We start from the raw sequence: 12,286 nt of genomic DNA, 5'->3' as shown, positions 1-12,286 counted from the left end.
TTTAAATTAAATGTACAAATGAGCTTACTCAAATATTTCAAGTTAAGAGCAATTGAAATGTATGAGTAGAAAATAAATATTTGCCAGGTATGCTTACTTAAACATTGAATTTCTTACCCTAAAATATTGATGTAACTGATTACCTCAAATTTTTTAATTTTTCCAACTTATTAGGGTTTACAGTGTATGGTCTTCATTGGCTGCCCACAAACAGTCTACTTTACCCCGCCCTTAAACACTGTAGTTGTGTCTGAGACTGGAAGAGTTTGGTTCTGTCATGATCCTGGCTCTTTCCTTTCTTTCTTTTCTCTTTTCTCCCTCTTCTGGTCACACTCATTATTACATTCTATTACGCACACACATTAGCATTCATTTACTCAATCGTTTTCAGCTGTCTCTCATCACCTCATTTCTTTCGTACTCACAGTCTTGTTCATTATCTCTATTATTCTCATCTGTTGCCCACTTTCTCTGATTGGCTTCTCTATTTCTTGTCCTTCCTTTCTCTTGTTCTTCGTCGGATTATTGCCTTAATGTTACGTACCTATTTGTCTATCACTGTCCCGTCTTAGTCCCGTCCGGTGCATGTTCATTCCTGACTGATTTGTTATCACCTCGTATCTGCTCTATTCGAAGTCTCCAGCTACGTGAGTGGTTTACGGCTTGGCATTCCTTGCTCTCTTCGAACCCAGCCTATCTCTCTGCCGCCGAGGGTTTCCCATAGCCGTTCCTGACCGGGCGGCTCTGTTCCTTACGTTTGATGAACTTTCTGTTGGATTTATATGCCTTGTAGCTTCCTGAGTAATTCTGCCCTGAACTGAATTAAAACTTTGTCAAATCACCTTCTGCTTTTGGGTCCTCATATCCTGCACGTGACAGAATAATCCGACCAAGAGGAATGGACCCAGCGAAGGAGAGTCATCTTCAAGCAGCGCTCAGACTTCAGGGAGCTTTTCTGGGCCGTCATGAGGAGGAGCTGGCTGCTGCTCGTGAGACCATGGATTCCCTTGCAGCTCGCATGACCGAGATTGCGCAACAGCTTCATCACCTCCGTGTTGAGTTTTCTTCTTCCAGTGGTCAGGGTGTTCCAGAGCCCAGAGTCAACAACCCGCCGTGTTATTCCGGTGAGCCAAGGGAATGCCGATCATTTTTGACCCAATGTGAGGTGGTCTTTTCTCTGCAGCCTTCCTCGTACGCGTCCGAGGGCTCTCGCATCGCCTTTGTCATCTCACTGCTGACTGGCCGCGCCCGGGAGTGGGGAACAGCGGTATGGAATTCTGAGGCCAACTGCCTTAGTCGTTATATCAGCTTCAAGGAAGAGATGCTGCGGGTCTTTGACCGCTCCGCGTTCGGAGCAGAGGCTTCCCGGCTCCTGTCCACGCTTCGCCAGGGGAGAGGTTCAGCAGCCGATTTCTCAATTGAATTCCGCACCTTATCTGCCTCCTGTGACTGGAACGAGTCAGCCCTGGTAGCTCGTTTTCTCGAGGGGCTTAATGGCGAGATTAAGGACGAGATCCTTGCTCATGGACTACCGACTCGACTGGATCCTCTTATTGACTCTGCCATTCGCATTGAGAAGCGTTTTGAGATTCGTCGCCGCAGTCGCACTCTGGATGGATCACTTATTTCCTCTCCGGTGCTTTCATCTCCACCATCTCCTTCGGCTGATAAGTCCGAGCCAATGCACCTGGGTGGTCTGCGAATCTCTGCTGCTGAGCGCCAGCGCCGCATCTTGGGACGCCTATGTATGTACTGTGGGTCTGCATCTCATCGAGTCGCCACCTGCCCGGTAAAAGCCAGAGCTCACCCGTAGAGAGAGGGTTACTGGTGAGCGCTTCTACTTTAGACCCTCCGCCACGCACACGCACTACCTTCTCCGCTCTCATCCGCTGGTTGGGAGATTCCGTTTCCTGCCCGGTGTTGATCGATTCGGGAGCCGAGGGAAGTTTTGTTGATGAGACTTGGGCTCGTGAACAGGGGATTCCCCTCATTGAACTTAAAGACTCCACCCCTGTACACGCTCTTGATGGTAGTATCATCTCTAGAGTGCGCTTTGCCACAGTTCCGGTGAGTCTCACCATATCAGGCAATCATCAAGAGACAATTTCTTTTCTTGTTTTCCATTCTCCTTATTACCCTGTTGTTTTAGGACATCCCTGGTTAGTAAAGCATAACCCTCAGATTGACTGGTCCAGAGATTCCATTCTTTCTTGGAATTTGTCTTGTCATGTTAACTGTTTGTCGTCTGCTGTTTCTCCTGTCTCTTCTATTTCTGTTTTCCAGGAGGAGCCGGGTGATTTGTCTGGGGTCCCGGAGGAGTACCATGATCTTCGGGCGGTTTTCAGTCGTTCCAGGGCCACTTCTCTTCCTCCGCATCGACCTTATGACTGTAGTATCGACCTTCTTCCCGGTACCACTCCTCCTCGTGGGAGACTTTATTCTCTGTCCGCCCCCGAGCGCGAAGCACTTGAGAGATATTTATCTGATTCGCTTAACGCCGGTACCATTGTACCTTCCTCCTCCCCTGCCGGTGCGGGTTTTTTCTTTGTTAAAAAGAAGGATGGTTCATTGCGTCCCTGCATTGATTATCGAGGCTTGAATGACATCACGGTCAAGAATCGCTATCCCTTGCCGCTGATGTCATCTGCCTTCGAGATCCTGCAGGGGGCCAAGATTTTTTCTAAGTTAGATCTCCGCAATGCTTACCACCTTGTACGCATAAGGGAGGGGGACGAGTGGAAGACAGCGTTTAATACTCCGCTAGGGCATTTCGAATATCGCGTTCTTCCGTTCGGGTTGGTTAACGCCCCTGCCGTGTTCCAGGCGTTAATTAACGACGTTCTTAGAGACATGCTGAACATTTTTGTTTTTGTTTATCTCGACGATATTTTGATTTTCTCTCCCTCTCTCCAAGTACATACTCAGCATGTTCGTCAAGTTCTTCAACGTCTCCTAGAGAATCGATTGTTTGTTAAAGCAGAGAAGTGCACTTTCCACGCTCAGTCTATTTCTTTTCTCGGTTCTGTTATTTCCTCGGAGGGGGTTAGCATGGACCCTTCCAAGGTTCGCGCTGTCACCGATTGGCTGGTACCCGACTCGCGTGTCGCCCTTCAACGTTTTTTGGGTTTTGCTAATTTTTACCGTCGGTTTATCCGCAATTTTAGTCAGATCGCCGCTCCTCTTTCGGCGCTCACATCCGTCAAGGTCCGTTTCTCCTGGACTGATGTGGCTCAGATTGCTTTCGATCGCCTCAAATCCCTTTTTACGACGGCGCCTATTTTAAGAACTCCAGACGTCTCCAGACAATTCATAGTAGAGGTCGATGCGTCAGAGGTGGGCGTGGGGGCCGTTCTTTCCCAGCGCTCATCCTCTGACGATAAGGTTCACCCTTGCGCTTACTTTTCACATCGTCTCTCTCCCGCCGAACGCAATTATGATGTGGGTAACCGCGAATTATTGGCTATCCGTCTCGCTCTCGGTGAGTGGCGTCACTGGCTTGAGGGTGCTTCGATTCCGTTCATTGTCTGGACTGATCATAGAAATTTGGAGTACATTCATTCTGCTAAGAGACTCAATGCCCGTCAGGCTCGGTGGGCACTTTTCTTTACACGTTTTGATTTCTCCATCTCCTACCGTCCTGGTTCTAAGAACCTTAAGCCAGATGCTCTCTCGCGACAGTTCGATTCTCCAGAGGTTGTTCCTACTAACGAGGAGATTCTTCCTCAGGGTATGGTGGTGGGCGCAGCTGTCTGGGGAATAGAGCGTTTGGTTAAGCGATCTTTGGCTCATGCCATTACTCCTCGTCTCTGTCCAAGAGGTCTTCTGTACGTTCCTCCATCTACTCGTCTCGCGGTTCTTCAATGGGGTCACTCTTCTAAATTATTCGCTCATCCTGGTGTTAGGGGCACCGTCGCTGCCATCCGCCAGAGGTTCTGGTGGCCCTCTCGTGAACGCGACATACGGCGTTACGTCGCTTCGTGTGCTGTCTGCGCTCAGACTAAGTCTGGTAATGCACCTCCGGCGGGATTGCTGCGTCCTCTTCCGTTACCGTCTCGCCCATGGTCGCACATCGCCATGGATTTTATCACGGGTCTTCCTGCCTCTGAGGGGAACACCGTGATACTTACTGTCGTGGACCGTTTTTCCAAGGCTGCTCACTTTGTTCCCTTACCTAAACTTCCGTCCGCTAGAGAGACCGCACAAGTAGTCGTCGACAAGATTTTTAAGATTCATGGTCTTCCCTCCGATATCGTGTCCGATAGAGGTCCCCAATTCTCTTCTTTGTTTTGGAAGGAGTTTTGTCGTCCCATTGGGGCTTCGGCTAGTCTCTCCTCCGGTTTTCATCCTCAAACTAATGGCCAGGCCGAACGAGCCAATCAAATAGTCGGGCGCATCCTTCGTAGTCTAGCTTTTCGCAATCCGGCTTCCTGGTCAGAACAGCTTCCCTGGGCAGAGTACGCGCATAATTCCGCCCCGTCCTCTGCGACGGGTTTATCACCTTTTCAGTGTTGCCTTGGTTACCAACCTCCGCTTTTTCCCTCACAAGAAACGGACGCTAGGATGCCGTCTGTTGAGGTCTTTATTCAACGTGCTAAGCGTACTTGGAGAGCGGTCAGATCTTCCCTTTGCAAGTCTCGTTCTCGTACACAGCGCGCCGCTAATAGGCGTCGAGTTAAGAGTCCTCGGTATTCTGTTGGGCAGAGGGTTTGGTTGTCCACCCTTAACCTACCTCTTCAGTCCACTTCGCGTAAACTGGCACCTAAATTTATTGGACCATTTCGGGTCCTTAAGATCCTCAGTCCTGTCTCTGTCAGACTCAAATTGTCTGCCAATCTCCGACGCATTCATCCTGTCTTTCACGTGTCATGTATTAAGCCCGTTACCCGTATTCCTCCTCGTTCGCTTTCTTCTCCGGTTCGTGTTGAGGGCGCCCCCACCTATAGGGTTCGTAGACTTCTCGATGTTCGCCCTCGGGGTCGTGGTCATCAATTCTTGGTCGATTGGGAGGGATACGGTCCGGAGGAGAGGAGTTGGATTCCGTCCCGGGACGTCCTGGACCGCTCGCTGATCGAGGACTTCTACCGCTCCCGTCAGTCCTCCTCGGTTGCGCCAGGAGGCGCTTCTTGAGGAGAGGGTACTGTCATGATCCTGGCTCTTTCCTTTCTTTCTTTTCTCTTTTCTCCCTCTTCTGGTCACACTCATTATTACATTCTATTACGCACACACATTAGCATTCATTTACTCAATCGTTTTCAGCTGTCTCTCATCACCTCATTTCTTTCGTACTCACAGTCTTGTTCATTATCTCTATTATTCTCATCTGTTGCCCACTTTCTCTGATTGGCTTCTCTATTTCTTGTCCTTCCTTTCTCTTGTTCTTCGTCGGATTATTGCCTTAATGTTACGTACCTATTTGTCTATCACTGTCCCGTCTTAGTCCCGTCCGGTGCATGTTCATTCCTGACTGATTTGTTATCACCTCGTATCTGCTCTATTCGAAGTCTCCAGCTACGTGAGTGGTTTACGGCTTGGCATTCCTTGCTCTCTTCGAACCCAGCCTATCTCTCTGCCGCCGAGGGTTTCCCACAGCCGTTCCTGACCGGGCGGCTCTGTTCCTTACGTTTGATGAACTTTCTGTTGGATTTATATGCCTTGTAGCTTCCTGAGTAATTCTGCCCTGAACTGAATTAAAACTTTGTCAAATCACCTTCTGCTTTTGGGTCCTCATATCCTGCACGTGACAGGTTCGTGTTGTCAACATGTTGAGAAGACGCCATTTTCTGCTGCCAAAGCAAATCCACTTTGATGCACTTCCAAAGTATGAGGAGGTGGGCTTAAATTGATATGGAATAACGACACCATTGTTCCTTTTCATATCGTATCACTGTTTATCAAGCGCTGAGGAAGATCTGGAGCATTTCGTTTCTGACATGCGCTGTAAGCGGTAGACCAATCACAACAGACTGAGCCATCTGTCCAATCAGAGCAGAGCAGGCTCTCGGAATGGAGAGGTTTAGAGAGACTGACCGTTTTTGACATTGGATGCATGTAAACCTATTGTCGGACCCCTCAAAAACTAAATTAGAAAACTTTAAAATAGCATAATAGGGGATAGAGGATGGCGAGGAATAATTGAGTAAAGTGAGGAATCCTCAAAAACAACACAAAAAAACAAACATTCAAACAATGTGAATAGCTGTTTGAACTTTGACCATTACAAGTATGAAAGACAAAATTATATCTATATATGTCTGCCCGTCAAACATTTGCTGAATGTTGTTCGGCATTTGCCAGGGTGCTGTTACACGTTATCTAAGTGTTTTTGGCATGATGTTCTGTGGCTGCTCGAGTGTTCTGCGTTCATGCTAGGGCGTTTCCAGGTGGTTCCTTACCCCTAAGGGGCCGTTCACATAGAACATGTTCTTGCATTTAAAAAATGAGAGCTGAAGAGCAGAGAAATGCTAGGTCTTGAGATCCGTTTTTAACATTTGCACTTCTTTTAACTTGACATGCCGTAATAAAACTGACAGTTGCATCCGGTCTCACTGTTTTTTTCAGGGACATTCGTCTACCACATGTTTACGGACAAAACTATTAAAGAGCAGTGCAGTGGAACGCAAAAACACATTCTTTGTAAACCTGCCCCCAAAAAACAATTAGAACTCAGTGTTTTTTTTTTTTATATGAATCATTTTGTTATTTGCAAAACCTGTTTTTTTTGTTTTTTGCTTAGAAGAATTTTTATGTAGCACTTGTACAAGTATTATAGCTCATGCTATATTCCTGAGCTTATATGATATTATATAGCTGATATAATATTGCATCTTCTGAAACTCATGTCCTAGTCCAGATCATGGTCAATGAACTATTTAAATTTTGAAAGAGTTGCAAAAAATATTTATTTTAATGTGTCTGTGTTACAGTGTAATTATACATTTAAGTACTGAGTAATAATAATTCACTACATGTACTTACTAAAGGGTTAGGATTAGGGTTTGGTTTAGCTGCATGTAATTATGCACAATTTACAGCAATTACTATAGTATTTATAATATAATTAACTACACGTAAAGTGAGGGCACTGTAAAATAAAGTGTATTTTAGATTTATATAATATGTTTATGTCATTTGTATTTAGTATATGATTAGTTAAGGAGTGGACATTATGAGAGAAATTATGAAAAATCAGACAATATTCCTGAGAGAGGATTCTAACCTGGAAAAGGTGTTTCTTGCATAGTGCATGATGCTGTCGAAGTCATAGACCTCTCCGAGTGAGTCCACCTCCCCAGGCTCCATCTTCAGGAAGTTGTACTCCTGTCCTATGAGATGAAACCAAGAATGAGACTGAGACAGGAAGTGATGTGAACTTTTTTTTAATGGGTTATTTCATTATTCCCTTTATTATTATAAACTCTTTCAGGATACTGGATTTAACGTAAGGGATAATTGACAGCTAGCTGTGCATTAAACAATTGTAATGCACTCCGCAGGGACACGGTGGTGGAAAGAAACTATGAGATGGGAGGAGTCAATGCTTTTGCTTTCTCTCGCAAATGTTTTGCGTTCCCCTGAGACCTTTGGATTCGCTCGCAAAATCTTTTGAGCTCTAAAGTTTTCACGTGGGAACGCAAAACATTTGTGAGAGAACGCACTGACAAATATTTTTTCCTTTAGGGATTCTTTGCCTTCATGTCATGCATTAAAATCGTTTACTGTACAGCTAGCTGTGGATTATCCCACTTACACCATGATCATTTGCCAGAATTGACAAATTGACAACAAGCTGTTAAAGGTGGGGTAAGTGCTTTCTGGTAACCGATGTTGATTTCAAATCACCAAAACAAACTAAGTGTTATCTAAGTGTTTTGGGCATGATGTTTTGTGGTTGCTCGAGTGTTCTGGGTTCATGCTAGGGCGTTTCCAGGTGGTTCCTTTGCCCTAAGGGGCCAGAATGTTAGATCTAACGAGCCGTAACTGATGAAAATAACCATACATTTTTCCGGTCAAATATTGAGCTTCAAACATTAAAGGTGGGGTGAGTGGTATTTCAAATCTGCTTTATAAAAGTGTCTCGGGCCGAGTACCAAAACAAACTTATAGCCAATCAGCGTCTCACTGTATCATTTTTGTAATGTTTTAGCCTGGTCGCTATTCACTGCCATTATATGGAGGAGCGCGTACAGGACTATATATTTTTTATTTCTCCTTTTGAGGTCCGAAAAAGATAAAAGGACATAGGGCATTGGAACAACAGCAGGGTGAGTAAAAGATGGCTTTATTTTCAATTCAGGGTGAACTATCCCTTCACGGTTAATACATGCTAGTAGTGTTGTCAAAAATATCAATATTTTGATATGTATCGATCCTGAAATATCTGAAACTATACGATCCTCATTTTCGACAGTATCGATACAAGCTGCGCTCTTCTCTCCATCCGACAGCGAGTTGACCCGCACCCGCCTCCTCTCATTCAGTCCGGTTAACCCTCTGAACACGGCGAATGCGTGTTCTGCTGGATTTTTTCTTCATGACAAGCATGTTAGTACTGGTGTGACCGGTCAGAATTTCGCGCGGGGTTGCACATAACGTTAATTCTACTTATTCCCGCAGATTTCGCGCTCGAATCTGAAGCGCACACAAACACATTTAAACACTACCGCAATAAAGCCGCCTCTGACATACAAGTGCAAAAATTAGCTCCTTTTTCCAGCTTATTAATGGTCAAATACACTCAAAAATCCATCTTGGTGAGTATTAACGTAAACACAGTCATAACCAGTTCAGGAAGAATGTGTAACAGAAGTGTTTGGGATCCATGCGTGCGTCAGGTCTTAAAGGGACAGCAGTTATTTATTATTCCAACTACAAAAACGATCCCTTGCTGTTCTTGACTGATTAACTTGTGTAACTTTAATGGATTCACCTGTATTACGTTTTTTACAATGAAGATTATCCAATGTTATTTTAAATTTGATTACTTTAGGGTTATTTTATTCAGTTTCTTACCTGAATACTGTTAGACCTACCTGAAGAAATAAAGCAGTCTATTTCATTTGTATCTTTATTCGATTGTACTTATTTGTGCTATTGTTTGTAATTTGTTTATTTGTTCTTATTTTATTACTGTTTACTCGTCTTTTTAAATTCAATTTGAAGTCAAGCTTCCTTGTGCTGCATGTAAGCTATTGCAACATAATTAGTTAGCAAATATTTGTGAGATAATTGTAATGGTAATTGATCAACGTTTATATATGAGAAAAAGCTTAAAAGCTTTATAATATAAAGTATTTCTTCAGAAGAAATTTTAATTGCCTAGACTTTCAATTATTATCTATTTGACAGTATCTGCAGCGTTTTCCCCCGTGGTATCGAAAAATGGTATCGAATATCGATACTTTTTTAGGTATCGTATCGAAGTTAGAAATTCCAGTATCGTGACAACACTACATGCTAGTTTCCATGACCAGGTTCAAGATAAATCATTTCATTACTACTGGAGCTGCCAGTTTGCTAAGTTTCAAATGATTATTAAACAGCAAGCACAAATTATGCAAAAGTAGTAGCCCTTCTGGCACACTCAGTGTCTGAATTCACTCACTCGTTTTCATTCACTCCTTCAAGTGGACTTTATTAGAGGAGTAATGTAGGGAATAATGAATGAGGGTTTAGAGGGTTTTAGAGTATGTTCAGTAAACCAGAGCACGGTGCGTCCAGTTTGCACTACGAGCATTCCTGGATGGTTAGCATGGCAACACAAACGTTGAAGCACATTTCTTATTTGTAAAAAAATATTTTATATAATTAAGAGAGTAAAACACTGAAACAAATAATATTTTAATAAGTTATATAATTAGCTTTCTAAAGCCACATTGATTACTAAAAACGTTTCCAAGCAAATGTCTGAACGCACGCCTCCGCTGAGAATCAGTTTGTGCCATATAATGAGGATGTAATGAGATCCATTTCCACAGATGTCTAACGACAGTCATACATCTGAGGATATCTTGTTCATTAATGCCGCCTAAAAGGTGTGAAGGATTTTGGGCTCTGCATTAGACAGATCTCGAGGTGCACAGCTGGTCGATGTCAAAATATGCCATGGTTGAGATATTTCTACAGGGACCGCAGAAATATTTGGACACTTAATTCACACTTAATTAATGTACTGAACTTCACAGCATTTGATACAAAATGCCATAAATCAAATGGGTTCAGCAAATTATATATTTTTTTAAATCTTATTTTAAATTAACTTAACTCCATAATTTTTGCTTAATTACTATTTATAAGCTTTTTTGAGTATTTTTAGTGGATGTATAAAGACAGTTCCCCTCAATTTCACACAGGTAACCAGTATGCAGAGGAATGTATGTATTGCTTTATCATATCAAATGTTCTGCTTTGAAAAGTGTTATATGTGACCCTGGACCACAAAACCTGTCATAAGTCGCATGGGTATATTTGTGGCAATAGCCAACAATACATTTATATGGGTTAAAATTATCGATTTTTCTTTTATGCCAAAAATCATTAGGATATTAAGTAAAGATCATGTTCCATGAAGATATTTTGTAAATTTCCTACCTTAAATATATTTTAAAAAAATGTATTCTTAGTAGTCATATGCATTGCTAAGGACTTCATTTGGACAACTTTAAAGGCGATTTTCTCAGTATTAAAATGTTTGCATCTCGGCCAAATATTGTCCTATCCTAACAAACCAATGGAAATGGAAAGCTTATTTATTAAAAGAATTGACCCTTATGACTGTTTTTTGTGGTCCAGGGTCACATATAGTAGTGGCCAAAAGTGATTTTGTTTTAATGTCAAAGTTTGATTAAACCATCAAAACATGAGGAAAATATATATTTTTTCAATATTTTAAATATGAGAGGAAAAATCTACTTGGCAACAATGGGCAAACTAAAGCTACAGGTTGTATTTTACTATGCAAGAAAGTGCATAGAAATACAAAACGCTTGCATGAAAAATCAAACACTGACTAGAACAAAACCAGTTATTAATATTCTCTGTATATTTCTCTATATATTCTTTAATATTTTCTATAGCTGTTGTCTGCAGTTGTGAAACCAACTTCCAGTTGAAGCGGAAAGCACGGTCTCTTGGAATTTTTTCTAACACATTTAAAAACATATTTTTTTAAGTTATCTTATTGTTGATCGTGGAAATCATTGCTGGTTTCTTGTTTATTTTAATCCACCTACGCTCTTTTGTTTGATTTATTAGGTATTCAGCTTATTACTTATTAAAACACTTGTATTTTATTAGACTGTAAAGCACTTCGAGAAGCTCATTTAAATGCGCAATAGAAAAATTTAGTTTTATTATTATTATTATTATTATTATTATTATTATATTCTTTAGCTGGTTCTCTCTTGTTTTTGCATCTGTTCATAATTTCCTCGTATGACAGCCTGGCCAAAAAATCTTTGCCAAAATGATTTCCGCACAATTTGGTATGTTTCATTACGTTATCACAAATAAAACAATTGACTCAACTTCACAATATGCTTACAAAATTTAACAACACTTGAATAAAGGGTGAAGATGTCAACTTTCCTGGACATCACTTTTGGCCACTACTCTATTTCTTAAAAAAAAAAAAAGCCATTTAGTGTGATATTTTGTAATCAAATGCAATTATGCATTTGTGTCATTACATTAGAGGCCAACTTGTATATTAATCATACTGTTGGAACCAACAGTCACAGGGTTATTAGGTAAAACTAACAATATTTTGTCCAACATTTATGATAAGAAATGAGTACACCGGTGGATTTTTGTTTTATAAAGTGGGCCGTTTTGTTCCATGCAAATGGTGTAACAACTACAGGGAGCCACAATAATCGGCTTGTTTTCCCTGAATGATCCTCTTTTATGCTTGTTGTTGGAGTGTTGACCTCACCTCTTGAAATGACCATGATTATTTATTTAGTTTTTATGTGTAATCTGCACACAGGCCGCTGAACCTCGAGTACAGATCATTTCAGGCAAATGTGAGCAATATTTGACAGTTTTTTCCTACCTGGCTGAATGTTGTCCCGTATGATACTGACATGTTCGTCTCTGTCGGGTCGGGTGTGCTCATGCCAGAATCCGATCACGTGACCAAGCTCATGCACCACAATTCCAAACTTATCACAGTTTTTCCCGATGGATATAGCCTGCGGACCCCCTCCTCTCCGGCCAACATACGAACAGCACCTGCAGAGGTTCATCAACATCACAGTTAATACTCCAGTTCATACTTCATGAATCAAAC

General features: G+C 42.2%; 1 protein-coding gene across 1 annotated transcript in view; it reads right to left on the bottom strand.

The window, feature by feature from the left end:
* Nucleotides 1–12,286, bottom strand: part of bmp1a (bone morphogenetic protein 1a) — a 158,037-nt gene that overhangs the window by 85,133 nt on the left and 60,618 nt on the right. Inside the window, exons 5-6 of the mRNA XM_079827733.1 lie at nt 12,050–12,228; nt 7,217–7,322 (exon numbers count right to left, since the gene is read on the bottom strand). Of these exons, the coding sequence (XP_079683859.1) occupies nt 7,217–7,322; nt 12,050–12,228 (285 nt within the window). The remainder of the gene's footprint in view (nt 1–7,216; nt 7,323–12,049; nt 12,229–12,286) is intronic.

This window comes from Gobio gobio (genome assembly GCF_949357685.1).
Source record: "Gobio gobio genome assembly, chromosome: 10".
NCBI classification, from domain to species: Eukaryota; Metazoa; Chordata; class Actinopteri; order Cypriniformes; family Gobionidae; genus Gobio; species Gobio gobio.
This window is presented reverse-complemented; position numbering and strand designations above follow the sequence as displayed.